Below are 23303 nucleotides of genomic sequence, written 5' to 3' on the forward strand. Positions count from 1 at the left end.
CACCTGGCGCTGGCCACTGTTGGCAGACAGGCTACTGGGCTGGATGGACCTTTTTTCTGACTCAGTAATGGCCATTCCTATGTTCTTATATAAAGAATGATGCCCTGAACGTAAGCTCTTATTTATCAAAGTAGTGTCCTCAGGAATTATCTGATACTTTGGGGTTACCTACATATGAGATCCATCCCCAAGGATACAAGGGTTTACCCAGTGTAGGATTATACCCTGTTATCTTGGGAGGCCAGGTATGGACACCCTGGAGTCCAGCTTGGTGGATGACACAGGAAGGTCACTTACTAGACCATCAGGGTTCTGAGCAGTGAGGCCAGAATGAAAGGATGTGCCCAGCCCAGCACTTCATGCTGCACCACTGCAGTCTGGGAGCAGAATACAGCATGTGGTGAAAGCAATGGCTCAGTGCCCTGCTTGTGGCCGCGCTTAGGCCTCAGATTCGATCTCCTCTGTAGGTGAGGCCTTGGTTGGCAATTTTCCACTGCACTGGCCTTTCCACTGCACCACCCTCCCCAGCTAGTTCCCCACATTTGAAGCAATAAGTTACGCATTCTGCCAAGAAGAAGAAATTAATCGAGCCATAGTGCAGAAAGGAGAAAAGGGTCTAAAAAGGCAGCAGCTTTTCCCCCCCAGTGAGCCACTCAGGGAGCAATGGGCCACACGGACAGCTTGGTCCTGCAACCCAGCATGCTGGAGGATGGGGGCCCTCCCAGGAAGGCAGGTAATATCCTGAGGGAAAAGGGTCATCCCTGTCCACTGGGGACCCTCACTGTGCTTGAGCAATCATTGCTGGAGCTTTTCATGTCAATAAACTAATCTTTGCTTTAATGTTTGGGGTTACTGGCCTTTGCTCAACTTGGTCAGCTCAGCTCTCAACAGATGCGTGTTACTTTTCCACACTGCAGTAGCCAAAGGAAACAGAGCGTGTAAATACACCGTAGTTCCACATAACTCAGAGCGTCTAGAAAATACCTAGTTATGATGCGGCTAGACTCCACACACAATCAATAAGCACTGTCCAATTCTGAGCTGCACCCGAAGTTCCAGGACAGAAAACGTCCCAGCACAGAACTCTAGTGAGACTGACCATTAAAGCGTTCTTTCAAAGTCTCCCTCAGCGGCAGAGCTGCACACGTAGCTCTGGTAACAGCCCATGTGTCTGCCATCTGAGTTTGGACAGCCAATCTCTCCACCTCAGCTTTGGCCACAGCCTTTCCCCTTTGCCTCACAGACAGCGTGCAAGGCATGTCAGGCACATCGCAATATATTTCCTCGTGGAGGCCAAGCTGGGGAGCAAACACTGCCAGCTGCCATTCAGTCCCCCCCAGCACCCAGTCAGGTATCATTCTGCAGCTGCCAAGCCAGAGGCTGAAGCTTTCCTTGGTGCTGTTAAGGCAGCCCATCTATGGCTTTTTCAGGAGAGAACGGTTAGGCTGGATCTAAACTGGATTTAAACTGCAGCAAGGGAGGTTTAAGTTGGACATTAGGAAAAAGTTCCTAACTGTCAGGGTGGTCAAACAGTGGAATAAACTGCCAAGGGAGGTTGTGGAATCTCCATCACTGGAGATATTTAAGAACAGGTTAGATAGATGTCTACCAGGGATGGTCTAGACAGTACTCGGTCCTGCCATCGGGGCAGGGGGCTGGACTCGATGGCCTCTAGAGGCCCCTTACAGTCCTAGTGTTCTATGATCTCCCTGAATCGCTACTAGCATTTCAATATCACCAGTGGTGAGCCACTGGTCAGGAAACAGTGTCCCTCCTTGAAGCTTCCAGACAACTTCTGTGTGCTGAACGTGAAAGCATCATGGAGGGTCCCTGACCCACCCACACTGATATGGGTTAAGGGTTAGTGAACCCCCAGTGCAAATCTACCTGTTTTACGCTAGACATAGCTAAGTCACCATCTGGCATAGCACAAGAAGATTAATGGCATTGCACACTTGCATGATTAACCTGACACTACTTCCTGCTGGCTGGTGGTAATTCATTGTTGCTAGTGTCTGAAGTGGGATCACTGCTCACTTCTCTGCTGTCAATGCAATTCTCCATCTGGTGGCCAGGTGCTGGAGTGCTGGGACTAGCTCAATACACAGATCCAGGAAGGTGGCCATACCGATCTACAAGTTCTGCAGCCATTGCTGTCTGTTCCAAAGCTGCATTACAACACAATCCCAGCAGTCAGTGTTTCTTTCTGGGGACCAGAAATGATGTACCCCATCTGTGGCTCCTCTCAACAGCTTTGAATTGTGTTTCCCTGTTGTCACTTCCCCACCAGCTTCAGTGAAATTGGCTTACAAATATGCATAGGTGGACCATTAATGAGACTCCAGAAACATAATGGCTCAGGGCTCAAGGCAATGATCTGTAAATGGCTTTGTTCTTCCTGTAAGTCCAAGCTGTGGTTGATCCTACAAAGACATCCCCTAATGCCAGAATCCATCTTGAATCTGGCCTTTATACTTGGGCAGCAGTTGGAAAATCCCCAGCAGGCCTGTGGGAGAGGGGACTTTTCTGCCTAGCAAGCCTAGTCCCCGCCCCTCTGGTTAGTGGCGGGGGGTTGGTACACCCCGTCACAGACTTGGATACCCTGCAAAAGCCACCCGTGAGACAGGGCTTTGGAGAGGGCCAAGGTTTGCTTCCCCCATTGCTGGCGGTGGGTGGCAGGAGTTTGGCCTGGTGCTGGCTCCCACTGCATTATGACTTGCCTGTACCACCTCAGAGTTCTGGTCCACCTCATGTTCCATCTCCAACTATGTCCAATCGCTCAGACTATTCAGAGGAAGGTGAATAGTCTTTCTGTATACATCTGGCCAACTGGGGAACAGGGGTAAAATCCTTCATGAGAGCTGCCTATGAGCTGCGGAAGCCCCAAAGCACGAGATTTGATTGTAGTCATTGTCTTAGTGCAGAGCTGACAATGTTATGAGTGTCAAGAACAAAGCAAGCAGTCCTGTTGTCTCCTTCCTTCAGGAGAGTAGCGAAGGAACAAAGGGATTCAGAAATTCCAAGGCCACAACTACACAACCCAACCTGCTCACCCACCCACCCCCAGGACCTGACCCAAAAAAGTGAATTAAAGCCTATCACACACATCTCCTTCAAGACTCTGAGCAAGAAGTCCCCTAGCCCTGTCCTCTACGGTAGATCATCTTTGGCCAGCAAGGCCACGTCCACGAGACCTTTCACTGCAGTTTCCAAGAAAAAGAATAAAAACAGGAAGAACATCATGGATCCCCTCCTGGTTCCTTAAAAACAAGCACAACCCTCACTCCCTGAGATGTTCTGCAAGCTCATCACCCCTCAAAAGCAAAGGTCATGCTAGGTACGGTGACTTCCCCAGTGTAGCAGAGGGACTGTGGGTTGGTAACGTATGCAAATAACATTCCATATGGCTGCAGTTTTCCCCTCTCGCCAACAGAAGGAGTAGATGAAGTGGGTTTGTCCCAGGAAAGCTCATCACCAAATAAATCATTCTGTTAGTCTTTAGAGCACTACATGACTGTGGTTTGTTTTTTTTTAAAAGAGGGCGTAGAGCGCTCATTCCCCCCTCCAGCCTTTGGCCATAGGACTCAATTCCTGCTCCCAGCTCAGAACATCCTCCTGGCAAGTCAGCCCCCTCATTCCCCCAACCTTTGCATGACCTCTTGGGATGCCCACTGAAGTTGCCATAAACTGGTGGACTGTGTGGATTGCTTCTTCACTGCAGATCCCAGACGCATTGTCAGTGAAATATTAACTGGCTGGATGATTCCGTCACATCCATGTATGGTAGGTGGAGCTGCTGTTCAATCAGTCGTTTTCTGGACATGTGTTTGTGATAGCTTCCTGCAGGGTCACTCTGCTACTGCCATTTTTCCCTTTCTATCCCATCCTGTCTCGGAGCAGAAGGTTCCAGGGAACCTGAAAAACCTTCCCCAGATACGTCTAAGTTATCCAACAAAGGAGAAGCATCCAAGCCCTCTCTTTCTTGAGAGATCTCAAACTGTTTGCCTGACTTTCTGCTCACAGCTGCCTTTGGTGGAGAGACTGCTTAGAGCTCAGAGGCCATAATGCCTTAAGAGACCAACTGGAGCTGGGCTTGGCTATTGCCAGCACTTGAAAACATTCCTTCCCAACCCACCTGTGTCAGTCTTGTCAGCCTCATTTCAAAGGTAGGGAAACCGAGGCACAGGGATGTCAAATGTCTTGGGCAACGTTTCTTTCCGTTTTAGTAAAGATAAAAAGACACCCAGACAAGAAAAGCTTCAGCTGCTCTAACCTGCCATTCATACTGCAGTAGGAGCCAGCACCAGGCAAAACTGCCAGCCACCACCAACAATGTGGGAACCAAACCTTGGCCCTCTCCAAAGCTCTGTCTCACAGGTGGCTTTCGCAGGGTATCCAGGTCACTTTGGAAAATTCAGTCACTCTACCACAAGGCCCCCTGGACAGACGCTTCCTGATCCCTTGGAGCCTCTGGGACACAAGGCATGCATTTACTGAGCTCAGTGCCACACGTGGACAGATTAGTTTGTGTGTTGGCAAGTGCCAAGTGAGATGAGAAGGGACAGATGGATGGTGACACTGGTTAGCTAGGCATTAGCATTCAGTGTGGACAGGAGAGAAGCTCTCTCTCTGCTGATGCCCAATCCCATCTTCCAGGAGCTCCACAGTCGCCTAAGACTCCGGCTGATGGAATAAGAAGGATCTGCCTCATTTGAATACAAGTTTGACTCCAGTTGGCTATAACACTTCTGCCAGGTAGCCAACACAGCAGTCAGGGGGCCAGAACAGTTAGTGTCCCGCCTGACAACCAACTAAACCCATTCAAGGTCCCCACCCAGAGTTCTGGGAAACTGAACCACGACCTCCCTTCGGCGCCCTGAACACACAGAGCTTTTCACCTACAAGCTGCCTGAGACTTTTTGCAAATGTGAAACTCTGTATCTGGCGATGGAGAACGATCCAACCTGAAATAAGTCACAGGATACACATGCAAACAAAGAGGAAAATGCCTGTCCTGCCTGCCAGCTATTTTCACAGCCGTCCATCTAACTCCCTTCGTTCCCAGGAGAAAATGTCCCAGGTGAGCCCTTTGGCCACACCTCACTCATCCACCAAGCCCTGCTCATCCAAGTAGCGGTCATCCAAACGTCCGTCAGCAGCTCTCTCTCCAGTCCCAAAGCAGTGTCGTTTATGGGTTTGTTCCCAGCTCAAGCCTCCAGAAAAGAACTTAGAACATCCCTGATGGCGCGAGCTGCTTTTGACACCAGATCTGCTCTGAGAATTAGAAGTGGGTGATTCATTTTTGCAGCAAATTGTAAATTTCCTGAAACCGATATGTGGCAGCGAACCAGAATTAGTCACAAATTTGGTGCAAATTCACCCGAGAGAGCTTATTGGGGAATGGCGGGGGAAGAGAAGTTGGTACTGAGGCACAAGTCCCACAAGCCGCATCTACACTGCCTTTCTTCTTTCGAAAGAAGCTGCAAATGAGGTGCCAGATATGTAAACCTGCACCTCATTTGCATTTTTGATTTTCCTCATTTGCATGCCTCTTTCGAAAGAGACATGCAAGTGTGGACACAGCCACAATGAATGGAGGAGCAGGTGGCCCTGGCAACTGTCTTATAAACTCTCGGGCACTCATCTGGGATCCTGGAGACACAGGCTCACTTCCCCTCTGCCTGAGGTGGAAAAGGGATTTGCTCTGGGTCCCCCACAGCACAGAGCACCCTCGCTGCTGAGCTATGGGCTACTCTGAGGTAGAGTATCCTCAGTCACTCCCGCTGAAGCTGTTCACTGTGAACAAATGGTCATGGTGCAAGGACATGAAATTAGGTCTTCCACCCAGCGGTGGATTACCAATGCGGGCCTTCAGGGTTGTGCTCTGGCGCCTGAGCCAATTTGGTGACCCTGCAGGAAAATCACCTCTCAGACCTGCTCCTCTCATCCCCCTGAATCCCCATCCCCTATCAGGTCAGAAGAAGGATGGAGCATTCCCACTGGCTGAGCTCTCTCGCTACCTCCACCCCATGGGAGCCAGCCCCAGCCACTTACTCAAACCCCCTCCTCTGCCAAGAGAGCCAGTCCGAGCTTTGCTGCTCACACCCACCCCAAACCCCTTTTTGGCAAAACTGGGCCTTTGTACCATTTGCTCTTACGTTGTCAGTTGTGCCCCGCCTCACCTGGTCCATGCCTCCCCCCACCCCCACCTGGGGTCGTGGTGGGGCTGGAGGTGCAGCTGGGGCAGTGCTGAGGGCTGGGCTGGAGCACAGATGGGAGCAGAGCAGGATAGGGTGGCAACGCCTTCCCAAACCTCAATTCACCCTCCCAGTGTTCCATCCTACCAACCTAGAGAGCCACTCCCAACAGTTCAGGGACCAGTGTGCCAGGCTGTGAGAAAAGCCACCCAGGGAGCCTGGCAAGCTGTGGAGAACCTAAGGCCCTCGACTAGGTTTGACAACTCTCCTGACTAGCGTTGCCCTCCAAAACCCAAGCTCTTGGAGCTTAGGATGACCCTTTGGGGCAACAGAGGCTGGTCCATCTGGTCGGGGACAGTTTGCAACCCCAGCTGGACCTGCCTAAGGCAGGAGATGAGGGTGCCCAAGAGCAGCCCCTGGCTGTGGCCCTGCCCTGCCAGGGTCCACTGCCAGCCCAGGGAAGATAGAGGGTTTAGTGCTCTTTGAGCAGCTCTTCCCACAGCCCCAGCTTCCAGCCAGGCCAGAAGGTGGGGCCATGAAGAAAGAAGGGGGTGGGCTGGGGAGACACCCTCCCCTTCAAGCTAATGACCCTCTAGCCCCTGGACTGTGAATTCCACTCCTGCCTTTCTGAGAACTGGAGCTGCACCCAAGTTGTTGGCTCCCAGGGCTCTTTCTAGAAGTTTTGCCCTGACAGCAGCTATTTCAAAGGGCTCCACAGTCCCCTTGCTGGCTTAAAGTCACCTCCTTCTGAGGGACAGTGCCAATGAAACAGCAGGAGGAGGGAAGGCTGCAGGAAGCAGCGGCTTGAGGGTAATGGGACCCCATGCTCAGCTGATTATACCCATGACATGCAGAGGGGAGACGCACCCCCCAGCAATGTGTAAGGCACAATTCCTGGGCACAGCTGGTCACGTGCCTCAGCTCCAAACTCAGCCTGAGGAGCTGGGAGACTGACCTGACTGCTGGCTCAGGTGGGCTCTGCTGTGCAGAGACAGTGTCTTGGCACAGAGATCCCAAGAGCAGCAGCCAGACTGAGCCAGAGCAGAGCATCAACAAAGCCAGAGGCAAAGGCAAGGGCGACCAGGGGAGCTGCAGCCAGGAGAGTTTAAGAGGGAGTTTGACAGAGGGAGGCCTACAATGGTTAGGAAGACCCGCAACACCTGTGCCAGCACTACTACTGTCTCCTCCACCTGTGCCTGTAGCCAGACAGACTGCCTGACCATGGATGCCTCTACCTACATCCTGGTGTAGCTTTGCAGGGACTGTGGCTTGCAATTCCCACTCACTGATATCCAGGGTGCGGGGACCATCCAGTGCAAAAGGTGCCTGCTGGTGGAATCTCTAAGGTGGCAGGTGAGAGAGCTACAGGAGGAGGTAGCCAGGTTGAGGAGTATCCGACTCCACGAGCAGTTCCTGGATAGTATTCATGTGGAGACAGCTGAAGTAACTGTCCTAGTACACAGGACAGCTGATAAACCACTGGTGGAGGAGGAGATAGATCAGGGTGGACACTGGCAGCTTGTTACTTCTGGCAGTAGGCACTGTTCCACCCCTGCTCAGAACTCTCCCACCGTGGTACTAGGAAACTGTTACGCTGTACTTGATACAGGAGACAAAGAATCGTCCCGTACAGCAGAGGAGAAGGCTGGGAAGTCTGCTGCCACCACTGCGAGGAGGAAACGTAGAGTAGTGGTGGTCGGGGACTCTCTTCTGAGGGGGACGGAGGCACCCATCTGTTGCCCTGACATTTCATCTTGGGAGGTGTGCTGCCTGCCTGGGGCCCGCATCCGAGACGTTATGGAGGCATTGCCGAGGATTATCCGGCCCTCTGACTATTATCCCATGCTTCTTATCCATGTGGGCACTAATGATACCGTGAGGAGTGATGCTGAGCAGGTCAGGAGTGACTTCAGGGCTCTGGGGGTACAGGTGGTATTCTCCTCAATCCTGCCTGTCAGCGGTAGGGGCCCAGGCAGAGACAGGTGCATCCTAGAGGTGAACGCCTGGCTTCGAAGATGGTGTCGCCAGGAAGGCTTTGGCTTCCTCGACCACGGGATGCTATTCCAGGAAGGACTGCTAGGCAGAGATGGTGTTCACCTTTCGAGGAGAGGAAAGACCGTATTTGGACACAGACTGGCTAACCAAGTGAGGAGGGCTATAAACTAGGTTCGACGGGGGCAGGGGAGCAAAGCCCACAGGTAAGTGAAGAACATGGAAACCTGGGAGATGGGTCAGAAATGGGAGGCAGCATGGGCAACAATGTCAGAGTAAAAAGAGGGTCAGGGCAAAACAGGGAGGCAAGATCAAATCAATATCTTAGATGCCTATATACAAATGCAACAAGTATGGGTAATAAGCAGGAAGAACTGGAAGTGCTAATAAATAAATACAACTATGACATTGTTGGCATCACGGAAACTTGGTGGGATAACACACATGATGGGAATGTTGGTATTGAAGGGTACAGCCTGCTTAGGAAGGACAGACAGGGAAGAAAGCGGGGAGGTGTAGCCTTATATATTAAAAATGTACACACTTGGACTGAGGTGGAGATGGATGTAGGAGATGGACGTGTTGAGAGTCTCTGGGTTAGACTAAGAGGGGTAAAAAACATAAGAACATAAGAATGGCCATACTGGGTCAGACCAAAGGTCCATCCAGCCCAGTATCCCGTCTGCCGACAGTGGCCAATGCCAGGTGCCCCAGAGAAGGAGAACAGAAGACAATGATCAAGTGATTTATCTCCTGCCATCCAACTCCTGCCCCTGTACTGAAGGCCAGGGCACCATACTTTACCCCTGGCTAATAGCCATTTATGGACCTAACCTGCAAAAATTTATCGAGCTCTTTTTTAAACGCTAATAGAGTCCTGGCCTTCACAGCCTCCTCTGGCAAGGAGTTCCACAGGTTGACTGTGCACTGTGTGAAGAACAAGGGTGATGTCCTGCTAGGAGACTACTACAGGCCACCTACCCAGGTGGAAGAGGTGGATGAGGTTTTTTTTTAAACGACTAACAAAGTCATGCAGGGCCCCGGATTTGGTGGTGATGGGGGACTTCAACTATCCAGATATATGTTGGAAAACTAATACAGCGGGGCACAGACTATCCAGTAAGTTCTTGGATTGTACTGGAGGCAATTTTTTATTCCAAAAGGTTGAAAAAGCTACCAGGGGACAAGCTGTTCTAGGTTTGATTTTAACAAATAGGGAGGAATTGGTAGAGAACTTGAAAGGGGAAGGCAGCTTGGGTGAAAGTGATCATGAAATCATAGAGTTCACAATTCTAAGGAAGGGTAGAAGGGAAAACAGCAAAATAGAGATAACGGATTTCAGGAGGACAGATTTTGGTAAACTCAGAGAGCTGGTAGGTGAGGTCCCATGGGAAGCAAAACTGAGGGGAAAAACAGCTGAGGAGAGTTGGTAGTTTTTCAAAGGGGCATTATTAAGGGCCCAAAAGCAAGCTATCCCGCTGCGTAGGGAAGATAGAAAATACGGCAAAAGACCACCTTGGCTTAACCAGGAGATCTTGCATGATCTCAAAATAAAAAAGGAATCATATAAAAAATGGAAACAAGGACAAATTACCAAGGGTGAATAAAGGCAAACAACACAAGAATGCAGGAGCAAGATTAGAAGGGCTAAGGCACAAAATGAGCTCAAACTAGCTACAGGCAAAAAGGGAAACAAGAAGGCTTTTTATAAATATATTAGAAACAAGAGGAAGACCAGGGACAGGGTAGGCCCATTGCTCAGTGAGGAGGGAGAAACAGTAACAGGGAACTTGGAAACGGCAGAGATGCCATTCTTTGTTTCGGTCTTCACTGAGAAGTCTGATGAAGGAATGCCCAACATAGTGAATGCTAGTGGGAAAGGGGTAGGGTTAGAAGCTGAAATAAAAAAAGAACAAGTTAAACATCACTTAGGAAAATTAGATGTCTGCAAGTCACCACGGCCTGATGAAATGCATCCTAGAATACTCAAGGAGCTGATAGAGGAGGTATCTGAGCCTTTATCTATCATCTTTGGAAAATCATGGGAGACAGGAGAGGTTCCAGAAGACTGGAAAAGGGCAAATATAGGGCCCATCTATAAAAAGGGGAATAAGAGTGACCCAGGAAACTACAGGCCAGTCAGCTTAACTTCAGTGCCAGGAAAGATAATGGAGCAGGTAATTAAAGAAATCATCTGCAAGCACTTGGAAGGCGGTAAGGTGATAGGGAACAGCCAGCATGGGTTTGTAAAGAACAAATCATGTCAAACTAATCCGATAGCTTTATTTGATAGGATAACGAGCCTTGTGGATAGGGGAGAAGTGGTAGATGTGGTATACCTAGACTTTAGTAAAGCATTTGATACCGTCTGTCTTGCATGATATTCTTATAAAAAAACTAGGCAAATACAATTCAGATGAGGCTACCATAAGATGGGTGCATAACTGGCTGGATAACCGTACCCAGAGAGCAGTTCTTAATGGTTCTCAGTCTTGGTGGAAAAGTATAAAAAGTGGGGTTCCGCAGGGGTCTGTGTTAGGACCGGTTCTGTTCAATATCTTCATCAATGATTTAGATACTAGCAAAGAAAGTACGCTTATTAAGTTTGCAAATGATACCAAGCTGGGAGGGGTTGCAGCTGCTTTGTAGGATAGGGTCATAATTCAAAATGATCTGGATAAATTGGAGAAATGGTCTGAGGTAAACAGGATGAAGTTTAATTAGGACAAATGCAAAGTGCTCCACTTGGGAAGGAACAGTCAGTTTCACACATACAGAAGGGGGAGAGACTGTCTAGGAATGACTACAGCAGAAAGGGATCTAGGGGTTACAGTGGACCACAAGCCAAATATGAGTCAACAATGTGATGCTGTTGCAAAAAAAGCAAATGTGATTCTGGGTGCATGAACAGGTGTCTTGTGAACAAGACATGAGAAGTCATTCTTCTGCTCTACCCTGCGCTGGTTAGGCCTCAGCTGGAGTATTGTGTCCAGTTCTGGGCACCGCAGTTCAAGAAAGATGTGGAGAAATTAGAGAGGGTCCAGAAAAGAGCGACAAGAATGATTAAAGGTCTAGAGAATGTGACTTACAAAGAAAGGCTGAAAGAATTGGGCTTGTTTAGTTTGGAAAAGAGAAGATTAAGGGGGACACAATAGCGGTTTTCAGGTATCTAAAAGGGTGTCATAAGGAGGAGGGAGAAAACTTGTTCTTCTTGGCCTCTGAGGAGAGAACAAGAGGCAATGGGCTTAAACTGCAGCAAGGGAGGTTTAGGTTGGACATTAGGAAAAAGTTCCTAACTGTCAGGGTGGTCAAACAGTGGAATAAATTGCCAAGGGAGGTTGTGGAATCTCCGTCGCTGGAGATATTTAAGAACAGGTTACATAGATGTCTATCAGGGATGGTTTAGACAGTACTTGGTCCTGCCATTGGGGCAGGGGGCTGGACTCAATGGCCTCTCGAGGTCCCTTCCAGTCCTAGCATTCTATGATTCTGCAGCACAGCTGAGCACAGCTTGTGCCAGTCTAACCATTAACAAGAGCATCAAACCCTGGATCTGCGGTAACCACATGGCCCTGCTAACCACCAGCTCTGCTCCTCCCTTCCCCGGGCTCCAGCAGAGGACCCACTCTGGACAGATTCTCCTACTAGGGGGAACCAGTGGGATGCAGGCTCAGGAGACATGTTCAATGTACAAACAGTTTAATTTCAGACCTGGAGGTTGGAGTGTAAGCAGATGAGTGGTGTTGTTCCAGCTCCGCTGGTTTGGTGCAGCTGGGACCCAGCTCCCTAGGGCAGCTCTGGTGAAAGCCAGCAGTGTAGGCCTTCCAGGGCAAGTGAAAGGAGAAGATCTTAGATATTGGTTACAGCTGCTGAGAAATGCAGGGGGCAATTCTGAGCCACTGCAATTCCTGTGCCTCGAAACGCAGGTGGAAGCTCTCAGCCCCTTAGGATTGGCCCCGTGATAGTTCATTTGCATGGGCATTTTGGGACTCCTCCATGTCCTCCAGGAGTGCAAATTAATACAGCTGCTCAAGGCTTCTGCAAGTCCAGCCAGTCTTGGCCACCAAGCACCTTTGCAATGGGATCCATCAAGCCCTGCCTGTGTTCCCTGGAGAAGCCAGGCACCTCCTTCAGCCCCCACCAGGAGGTGCGGTCAGGACGTAGAGCACAGAGGTGAAGGAAAGGAGGAGGAAGCAGCAGAAGCTGAACGTGAAGCCCAGCCAGTCAACCATACTCCCGACGATGGTGCTGAACACGAGCTTGCCCAGAACTTCCAGAGTGGCCAGGAAGCTGTAATGCGTGGCCTGCAATGGGCAAACACGCCAGCATGAGGCAGGGAGGCTGGAACAATGTGTGTATGGGTGGGGGTACATCTACCAGTCAGTTCCTGTGCCCTGCACAGCCCACGCACCAGCACCTCTTGCAGGGGTGCTCAGGAGCAACCACTCCATTGGGTGGGGCTGCTCCTTCGGGGGGGCTGCACTCATGGGTTGCAGGGGCAGGAGGTGAGGGGTCTGTCCCAGAGCTGCGGTGGGCGGGGCGGGGCAGAGAGGCAGCAGGGATCAGGCCCACCCCTACTCTCACTGGTGGCAGGAAGCAGAGCTACCTGGTCCCCAACCTGCTCTGTTTCCCTGACTCCCAGCTACGTCACTCAGGGGAAGGGGTGGACCCTCCGCCCACACTCACCAGCGGCAGAAAGGGGCGTGACATGACTGGGAGCCAGCAGAGGGGTGTGGTCTGGTGCTGGGTCACTATCTCCTGCCGCTGCCAATGACTGAAGGGGTGGCCTGGACCCCTGCCGCTGGTACCGGGCCTCCCACTAACCCCTGGGCCGCATCAGCTGGGGCAGGGAGGAGAGAGGGTGGAGTTGGGGTTGTCCCAGGCCCTGCACCCGCTGGGGACGGCCCTGCTGGGGGCTGCCACGTACCCAGCACCCAGCTACTTAGCGCACCATGAAATGTGGGGCAACTGGGTGCCCTGCCCAGCTGTGTAGTTTGTGTATTGGTAGGGACTGCTCTGGGGGCTGAGAGCCACTGAACCAAACTAGAAACCCTGTCTATAATGGAACCATGTCAAGCCCCGGGGTGCAGCCCCTGTGCCATGAGAGTGGTGAACGCAAAGAGAGACCCACAGACACAGTCAAACAGAGACCCAGGTGGTCCAGAGGCAGCACCTGAACCCTGCCCAGCCAAGGGCTGCAGGATAGGGCCAGGCACCCCTAGAAGCACCCGAATGTCATTGCCTTCCGCCTCAACTTCCAAGCTGCCAGGTGCCCTGTGGCGACCTTCCCTGGGGAGCCTGGTCAACTCACCTCCCTTTTCTGTGCCTGAGCTCCCCACCTGCCCAGCGCAGACAATGTTTCCTTGGGACACATTCACACCTTGGGGCCACCGCACAGACACTCGCATCTCAGGGCTCTTCACTAACGCTGGTGAATGACCCCTCTTGGCAGCCCACTGACATGCCTGCGCACGCCCAGCCCCAGGGAAGGCAGAGGGCCGACTCGAGTCCCCCCCAGGGCTGCGTTGGCAGAGGTGCTGGTGGCTGGGTACCTGTATGCTGCCGTCCGCCTTCTGTGTGCACTGCATCATGGTGCTGAAAGCCAAGGTGGTGATGAGCCCTCCGGAGAAGTGCTGGACGAAGATGCTCAGGATCGCAGCCCCTGTGCGGACAGCAGGACAAGGCAATGGGGCAGGGGAGTCAGGAGATCAGTTCAGGTCCAGAGAGAGGCACGGCCCAGGTGCAAGCCTGGGGGCAGCTTTGTCAGTTCTGCTCCGGTCATCCCACTGCCCCCGCCCGCGGCTGTGCATGTCACCTGCCCCCGCTGAAGGAGCTGAGCAGAAGCAGGTTTTATTGACACCCTCCCCCGCCCCCCACCACCAAGAAGTTCTGTGAAAAACAAAACGGCTTTTGTCTAAATTTAACAGACAAACCTCAGTGTCCTGGTAAAATATTCTAGCCCGAACCAACTACTCCCCCTTGGCAATGCTGTCCAAATGCCACGCGGGAGGTGTAGGTCAGGTGCCTCGCACTCCCATTACCCATAGGCTGGGCCTCCACAGAGAACTACATCTCCCAAGATGCGCCTTGGTCTTCCCTTGTGGAAGGAGGCCAGTGTGCACCAGGAGAGTTTCTGGACATGCTGCATCATGGAGGCAGAGCTGTCCCCTCCATTGGGCGAGGTGGGCGGCTGCCCCAGGCTCTGTGCTTTTGGGGGTCCTGCAGCAGCCACCCCAGCCATCCTATGGATGGGAGGGGGAGAAGAATACCTGGGGCCGGGGGTTGCCCATGGCAGCGGCAGCAGCAGCAGGGGTTGCCTCCCCCTGCACTCACTACACAGGCAGTGGGAGCAGCCACCTGCCCTGCTCCACTGTTCTCCCAGCCCACTTCACCCAGCTTCTCTGCAGCAGGCTGCCGCTACTGCTGCCCCATGCAGTGAGTGGGGCAGGGAGAGTGACCCCCCCATTGCTGCTGCCATGCACAACCCCGGCTCCAGGTAATAATCCCCAGCCCCATTGTTGGGGGTGGAGGGAAGGGGGCAGGGCAGAAGTGGAATGGGGGAGGGGGGTATGGATTGCTCAAGGCCCCACCCTGCCTGGAGACAGTCCTGTATGGAGGGTATAGTTCAGCCCTGAAGCCTGGCAGTGTATCCAAACTGAAACATTCTGGTAGGTTTGGTTAGACTCAATCAATATTTTCCAAGGAAAGCAGAACGCTGCTGCCAAAAATGTGGAGTTGAAAACCCAGTCTCCCAACAGACCACAGTTCTGATGGAAAATTTCTGACCAGCCCTCCTCTGCCTCTTTGTCCTCTTGCCCTTTCTCCATAATGGGGAGCCCGGTTGTGCTCAGCTGGGCGGTGCTCACCTTTGAAGAGAGACACTCCATTATCGTAAGTGAAGACCAAGAAGGTCTGTAAGGTCAGGCTGGAGAAGCGAAACAGAAACAGAGCCTTCAGCAGAGACAGGGGCTCTCTGGAAAGGAGACATGGACCCAAAGAAGAAACAGTTAAGGAAGCCAGTGCACCAGAACACTGCAGGCTGGGGCAGAGCAAGCAGGACAGAAGGGGATGGATTGGGTTTTTGGTTTCTCCCCAGTTAGAGAAAAGATCATGAATCAGACACAGCAGCTGGGCCCAGGAGCAATCAAAGCAACAGTCAGCATCTTGCTGTCCTCTCCTGCCATGTCTCCTCTCCCACCCCCACTTCCAAATGACCCCCTTGCTCCCCATACATGAAGGGAGGCAGCACATCCCTGTTATCCACTTAACCTCTGCTTGGATATCAGCTGTCCGCCCAGTGAGGAACCCATGATGGAGAAGACCATGGCCACCACCCCATTCCAGAAGCCAAGCTGCTGGGGAGAGAATCCATGGTCCAGCAAGAAGAGCGGAAACATGGTGACAGCGCCTTGCTCACCTGTAAGGGAAAAGGACACAACCAGGTGAGCCGCAACCCAAGTCCACGCTCTATCTAACTTTCCTATGTGTATGGTTGTCCAACAGCGCAATGGGGAGATTTAATGGCGCTGTTTGATCCCTAACCCAGCTGTGGCAGGAGGCCATGCCTTGATTTACAGCTGTTGCACCCAGTAACTCCTTTCCAGCAGCAGCCCTTCTGAGTGCCCCATTCTAAACTCTCCTTTCCTTAGAGGAACTCCCGCCCTGGGCAGGCACTCACCAAGTTTGTAAAGGAGGACAAAGCCAGCAGTCCAAAGGGTGCCCGGTACACGGAGAAGCTGCTGGAGGATTCTCAAAGGGTTGAAGGTTCTTGCCTGGGACTGGCCATCCTGGGAAGTCCGTCCCAGCAGGAGACGCAGTTCTGAAGCTCTCCACACATACAGTATGGCCAGAAGATAAACCAGGGCCAGAAGCAAGAAGAGAATCCGCCAGCCCAACAAGTGTATCAAGGTCAGGAGGCCCCCTCCTGCCAGCACAGAGCCCAGTTTGTAGGCCACCACTTGGATGGTGTTGCCATACCCAATCTCATGCTGTCCCAGCAGCCAAACGGCTACTCCGTCCACCGCAATGTCCTGGACAGAAGAAAAGAAGTTCATGAGCAGCAGCATGGCAGCAATGGGCAGGAGGTTGGACTCTGGTGCCATCATGGCACATGCTAGGCAGGTGATCACCAACCCAGACATGCTGAGCACCAGCCAGGTCTGCTTGGTATAGTACTGATCCACAAAAGGAGCCCACAGCATCTTGAGGATCCAGGGCAGGTAGAGCATTTTTGCCAGGCCGATCTTGGTGAAGGAGAGGCCCACGCTGCGGAGATGGATGGGCAGCAGGCCAGACTGTAACCCATATGGCATCCCTTGGACGAAGTACAGGCCCCCCAGCAGCACATACTTAGAGTTCATCCTTGAGCCCCAGGCTGAGGAGCTCTCACAGGACAAGATCTGGAGATCTGCTGGGAACACAAACACAGGGAGCTATTACATTGGGCTCAGCAAGGGGAGAGGCCAAGGCACGTAGTCCAGCGCAGCAGGGGTTAACACATGGGCCTCAGCTTCAGCTTGGGAATTTAGGGTGCAGTGTAGGGAGTGGTGGGGGCTGTAGCTTAGCTGTACTGGACCAGGTCCTGGAGTCAACTGATGCGACAGCCCCTACCATAGTACCCGTCACCTGACAAATACCATAGCTAGGGCTGGTGCCATGGTGACAGCCACACCCCAGCATTGCCATGGCAACAGCCCCCTCAAATGCCATAGCTAGAGCTGCCATGGCAAGAACCCTCCCACAATGCCATAACTAGGGCTGATGCCACACAGCCACACGCCAGCGTTACCATGGCAACAGCCCCCCAATGCCATAGCTAGGGCTGATACCACGGTGACAGCCACACGCCAGCATTACCGTGGCAACAGCCCCCCAATGCCATAGCTAGGGCTGATGGCACGGTGACGGCCACAACACCCCCTCGCTGCCACGGCAACACACCCCAATGCCACAGCTACGGCGGCTGCCCTGGCGACAGTCACCATGGCGACGGGGCCACCCACATCGCCCACCCAGCCAAGGCGGCCTAGCCCCAAGGCAGAGGGCGGGGCTCACCCCCGCGGCGGCTCCGGGGCGGGGCTGCCAGGGGCGGGCGGCTCCTTGGGGGCGTGGGGAGGGCGGAACTCGGGGGGCTGCCTCAGCGCCGCGGTCCTCCACAGCCACGGAGAACGCAGAAGTGCGGGCTAGAGGGGCCCCCTTTCCCGCTGCGGCCCAGCCACGCCCACTGGCAGAGGCGCGCCCGCCAGCCATTGGCCGTTCCGGGGGGCGGCGCGTGAGTGTCAGGCGCCGGAGGGCCCTTCTGGCGTGCGGCGCCTTGTGCTCTATGGCCGTGGAGGACCAAGCTCGGCCGGGCGCCGTCTGTCCTCACGTGCCTCCATTGCTCGCTCCGGCGGGGCGGAGGGGGAGGGGGCTCCGCGCCCCGTTCTCCTTCGGCGCCCCCGCGTCCACCCCCGCTAGCCTCACCGCTGCCCCGCCCCCCTCCCATCCCCCCCGCCACCCCTAGCGTGGCCCCCCACCGCTGCACCACCACCTCCCCCTCCGCTTCCCCTCCTCTCCCCCCAGTATGGCCCCCCACCACTGCCCTGCCCCCAGCTCCTCTGCTCACACCACCCCCCTCCCCCTACTGTGCTGTCCAGCTCCCCTCCCTTCCCCCCCAGCACAGCATCCCCACTGGTATCCTGCCCGCCCACACCACCACCCCGCTCCGTAGTGTGCTGCCCACCCCCCCCCCCCCCCCGAGCTCTGCCTTTCTTCCGGCAGGTGTCTCACCTTTCTCAGCACCACCCCCACCCCATGCTGGCAGGGGTCCATGCTACAGAGTCGCAGTGTACCCTCCAGCAGCCACACACAGCACCACCTCACCCCTGGAGAGCCACCAGCGCCTTACGTACTCCTTGTGTTTTGCTAAACCAGGTACTGATATGAGGTGGTTGAAATAATGGAGACTTGGGGGGATGAGTCACATAACTGGAGCAGGGTCATGGAAGGGTATAAACTGTTCAGGAAGGACAGATGAGAGAATCACAGAATCCTAGGGCTGGAAGGGACCCCACGAGGTCATCTAGTCCAGCCCCATGCTTGAAGCAGGATCAACCCCCACTAAGTCATCCCAGCCAGGACCTTGTGCAGCCGGGACTTAAAAATGTCAAGGGATGGAGAATCCACCATCTCTCTAGGCAACACAGTCCACTGCTTCACCACCCACCTGGTGAAGAAGTTTTTCCTAATATCTAACCTACACCTTTCCCTCTTCAACTTCTGACCATTACTCCTTGTTCTGCCATCTGACACCACTGAGAACAGTTTCTCACCCTCCCCTTTAGAGCTCCCCTTCACAAAGTTGAAGGCTGCTCTTAAATCACCCATAAGTCTTCTCTTCTGTAAACTAAACAAGCCTAAATCCCTCAGCCTCTCCTCATAGGTCTTGTGCTCCAGCCCCTTAATCATTTTTGTTGCCCTTCGCTGAACCTGCTCAGCAAATACACATCCTTTTTATACTGGGGGGCCCAAAACTGGACACAATATTCCAGATGCAGCCTCACCAGTGCCGAATAAAGAGGAATAACTACTTCTCTAGATCTGCTTGAAATGCTCCTCCTAATACACCCCAGTATGCCGTTAGCTTTCTTGGCTACAAGGGCACACTGTTTACTCATATCCAGCCTTTCATCCACCATAACCCCTAGGTCCCTTTCCATCCTACTGCTGCTGAGCCAGTCGGTCCCCAGCCTGTAACAAAGTTTGGGATTCTTCCGCCCCAGGTGCAGGACTCTACACTTCTCCTTATTGAACTGCATCAGATTTGTTTTGGCCCAGTCCTCCAATTTATCCAGGTCCCTCTGGATTCTCTCTCTACCCTCCAACGTATCTACCTCGCCCCCTAGTTTTGTGTCATCCACAAACTTGCTGAGGGTGCAACCCAGTCCCTCATCCAGGTCATTAATAAAGATGTTGAATAACACCGGCCCCAGAACCGAGCCTTGTGGCACGCTGCTTGAGACTGATCGTCATCCAGATATTGAGCCATTGATGATTACCCGTTAGGCCCAACTGTCAAGCCAGCTTTCTATCCATCTTATAGTCCAAGGATCCAATCCATATTTCCTTAACTTATGGACAAGAATGTTGTGGGAGACCATATCAAAAGCCTTGCTGAAGTCAAGGTATATCACATCCACTGACTTCCCCATGTCCACAGAGCTTGTTACTTTGTCATAGAAGCTGATCAGATTGGAGAGGCAGGACTTGCCCCGGTGAATCCATGTTGAGAAAAGGAGGAGGAGTTGCGCTCGATGTGAGGGAGCAGTATGATGGCTCAGAGCTCCAGTATAAGGAAGAAGAAAATCCACTTGAGTGTTTTTGGGTTAAGCTCAGAGGTGGAAGTAACAGAGGTGATGTTGTAGTTGGTGTCTGTTATAGACCGCCAGATCAGGGAGAGGAGATAGATGAGGCTTTCTTCAGGCAGCTAAGTGAAGCTTCCAAATCACAGGCCCTGGTTCTCATGGGAGACTTTAATCATCTGGACATTTGTTGGGAGACCAATACAGCAGCACACAGACAATCCAGGAAGTTTTTGGAGAATGTTTGGGATAACTTCTTGGTACAAGTGCTGAAGGACCTGACCAGGGGCCGTGCACAGCTTGACCTGCTGCTCACAAACAGGGAAGAACAAGTAGGAGAAATAGAAGTGGAAGGAAACGTGGGCTGCAGCGACCACGAGATCGTAGAATTCAGGATCCAGACAAAAGGAAGAAGGGTGAGCAGTAACATACAGACCCTTGATTTCAGGAGAGTAGACTTCAGCTCCCTGAGAGAATGGATGAGCAGAATCCCTTGGGAAACGAAGATGAAGGGGAAAAGAGTTGAAGCGAACTGGCAGTATTTTAAAGAAGCCTTACTGAAGGCACAGGAACAAACCATCCCGCTGCATGGTAAGAAATGTAAACATGGTAGGCAACCAGCTTGGCTTAACAGGAAAATCCTTAGTCAGCTTAAACTCAAAAAGGATGCACACAGTAAATGGAAAGGTGGACAGTTGACTACAGAGGTGTATAAACATACGGCTGGAGAATCCCAGGCAGTAATCAGGAAAGCAAAAGCACAATTGGAACTGCAGCGGGCAAGGGATGTGAAGAAGGGTTTCTACAGGTATGTTAACAATTAACAGGTTATCAGAGGAGGTGTGGGGCCCTTACTGGATGAGGGAGGTAACTGAGCAACAGATGATGAAGGAAAAGCTGAAGTACTCAATGCTTTTTTTGCCTCAGTCTTCACGGACGAAGTCAACTCCCACACGACAGTCCTAGACAATGCAGTATGGCAAGGTGGAGGGCAGCTATCTTTGGGGCAGGAACAAGTTCTGAGCTATCTAGAAAAACTAGATGTACACAAATCCATGGGTCTGGATTAAATGCACCCAAGGGTACTGAGGGAACTGACAGATGTCTTTGCTGAACCTTTGGCCATTATCTTTGAACACTCTTGGAAATTGGGAGATACCAGATGACTGGAAAAAGGCAAACATAGTGCCTATCTTTAAAAAAGGAAAGGACAATCCAGACCCGTCAGCCTTACCTCAATCCCTGGGGAAATAATGGAGTAACTCCTCAGGGAATCCATTTTGGAGCAGTTGGAAGAGGGGAAAGTGATCAAAAGTAGCCAACATGGATTCACCAGGGGCAAGTCCTGCCTGACCAATCTGATTAGCTTCTATAACAAGGTAACAGGCTCTGTGGACATGGGGAAGTCAGTGGATGTGATATACCTTGACTTCATCAAAGCTTTTGATACAGTCTCCCACAATATTCTTGTCCATAAGTTAAGGAAATATGGATTGGATCCTTGGATTATAAGATGGATAGAAAGCTGGCTTGATGGTAAGGCACAACAGGTAGTGGTCAATGACTCAATATGTGGATGGCAGTTGGTTTCAAGCAGAGTGCCACAAGGCTCAGTTCTTGGACCAGTGTTGTTCAAAATCTTTATTAATGACCTGGATGAAGGACTGGGTTGCACCCTCAGCAAATTTGCAGATGACACAAAACTAGGGAGAGAGTTAGATACGTTGGAGGGTAGAGAAAGAATCCAGAGTAACCTGGATAAATTGGAGGACTGGGCCAAAAGAAATCTGATGAGGTTCAGCAAGGAGAAATGAAGAGTCCGGCACCTGGGGTGGAAGAATCCCAATCACTGTTATAGGCTGGGGATCAACTGGCTCAGCAGCAGTACAACGGAAAGGGACCTAGTGGTTATAATGGATGAGAGGCTGGATATGAGTAAACAGTGGGCCCTTGTAGCCAAGAAGGCTAACGGCATAGTAGGGTGCATTAGGAGGAGCATTTCAAGCAGCTCTAGAGAAGTAGTTGTTCCCCTCTATTTGACACTGGTGAGGCTACATCTTGAATATTGTGTCCAGTTTTGGGCCCCCCAGTATAAAAAGGTGTGGATGTGCTGAAGCAGGTTCAGCAGAGGGCAACAAAAATGATCAAGTGGGTGGAGCACAAGATCTATGAGGATAGGCTGAGGGATTTGGGCTTGTTTAGTTTACAGAAGAGAAGACTGAGGGGTGATTTAATAGCAGCCTTCAACTTCCTGAAGGGGAGCTCTAAAGAGGACGGTGAGAAACTGTTCTCAGTGGTGTCAGATGGCAGAACAAGGAGCAATGGTCTGAAGCTACAGAGGGAGAGGTGTAGGTTAGATATTAGGAAAAACTGCTTCACCAGGAGGGTGGTGAAGCACTGGAATGCGTTGCCTAGAGAGGTGGTGGAGTCTCCATCCGTAGAGGTTTTTAAGTTCCAGCTTGACAAGGTCCTGGCTGGGATGATTTAGTTGGGGTTGATCCTGCTTGAAGCAGGGGGCTGAACTAGATGGCCTCCTGAGGTCCCTTCCAGGCCTGATTCTATGAAAAGGTACCACACCAACCCCGTGCAGCCCTGTACATATAGCATGGGTGTATTTCATATAGGCCTCCCCCCCGAATGGGGACCACTGTCCATCACTGATCCTTCCTGCCTCTGCATCCCTCTCCAGGCTGCTGGGATAAGAACAGCCACACAGGGTCAGACCAGCGGACAGTGCCCAATGCCAGCTGCCCCAGAGGAAACGAAAAGAGCAGGCAATCCTCAAGTGACCCAAAGGATGAGGGTGTTCAGAGCCCTGCCAGTCAGACTGAGGTGCCCATCTCTCTCACCCCAGCGGCCTCTGCAGGTTTTTCTGTCGCCACTGTCTGTGCTTGTCGGGGAGATGACATCAGTGAGAGGCTGCACAGAGGAAATAAATGCAGGAGGATGTCTCAGCAGAGGAGCTGAGTATCGACTTACTCCATTTAGGTCCCTCACCTCCAGAACAGGGCTGCAGCAGGTTAGCAGGGAACCTTGCCCTCCCATTACCCAGTTTGTGCCTCTTTGCAAGAGGCCAGCAAAGCTTCCAATTAGCCACATTTCAGTGGCATGAAAATCCAGTGACAGCCCTTAGCATGCACGGAGCCTGGCCTTGGACTGAGCGCACTTGACAGGGTCGGTCAGTGTGGAGATGCCAAAGGTTCATTGGGGGCCAGTTCTGAAATCGGGTTTAAACACCTACTTATTAAACTACTGGACAAACTGCAAGGTTAGTAGATGAAAAAACCAAACAGCTCAGGAGTTGGGGGGATGCCACAGCCAGAGGGGCCCAAATACGCATCTGACAGAGAAGTGCCCCAGTTTAATCCCTACAGCAGATCTTTCAAAAACCAGCCAGCTGAGACTGCAGGACTGTGCTGAGCCCTCCCCTGCAGTTGGGGGCTGCTCCCCCCACATACCCAGGCTTCCCCCCGTCGACCCCTGATACTGAGGTGCAGAATGGTATAACCCAGTCCGGCCCCTGTGCAAACAAAGGCTGGCTCTGGGGGGTTTGCTGATGCAGATACAAACCGAAGGGTGGGATATGCAGAGGCACCCAGCAGAATCCGGGCTCCACTCTCTTCCAGCTGCCTCTGAAGAGCTCACTCCACATGTCTCCGTCCCCACCCTGTAGCACCCCGCGCCTCCAGCAGCTCCCAGGGGGGCAGGCAGAGTCTGGCAACTCAGCTCCCGCAGCAGGAAGGGAAGGGCCAAAAGGCGAAGTCAGAGGCACTTT

At 52.4% G+C, this 23303-nt stretch overlaps 1 protein-coding gene across 1 annotated transcript; it reads right to left on the reverse strand.

Moving 5' to 3' along the window:
- Nucleotides 1–11879: 11879 nt before the first annotated feature.
- Nucleotides 11880–17309, reverse strand: MFSD3 (major facilitator superfamily domain containing 3). Its single transcript, XM_074985576.1, has 6 exons — nt 17244–17309; nt 15868–16596; nt 15459–15606; nt 15056–15162; nt 13742–13851; nt 11880–12493 (listed from the first exon to the last, which is right to left on the reverse strand). The coding sequence occupies exons 2-6, from the start codon at nt 16547–16549 to the stop codon at nt 12320–12322; spliced, it is 1221 nt and encodes a 406-aa protein (XP_074841677.1). The 5' UTR covers nt 16550–16596; nt 17244–17309; the 3' UTR covers nt 11880–12319.
- Between the last annotated feature and the right edge of the window lie 5994 nt (nt 17310–23303).

The sequence above is a fragment of the Carettochelys insculpta genome, chromosome 2 (genome assembly GCF_033958435.1).
Source record: "Carettochelys insculpta isolate YL-2023 chromosome 2, ASM3395843v1, whole genome shotgun sequence".
NCBI classification, from domain to species: domain Eukaryota; kingdom Metazoa; phylum Chordata; order Testudines; family Carettochelyidae; genus Carettochelys; species Carettochelys insculpta.

Excerpts from the sequence above, each read along its gene's own strand:
- MFSD3 (XM_074985576.1), bottom strand. The coding sequence starts at position 16,549 with ATGAACTCTAAGTATGTGCTGCTGGGGGGCCTGTACTTCGTCCAAGGG. Across the intron at positions 13,852-15,055 it reads TGGAGTGTCTCTCTTCAAAG|GGGCTGCGATCCTGAGCATC; the intron begins GTGAGCACCGCC and ends CTGTCCGCACAG. Across the intron at positions 12,494-13,741 it reads AGGCGGACGGCAGCATACAG|GCCACGCATTACAGCTTCCT; the intron begins GTACCCAGCCAC and ends TGCCCATTGCAG.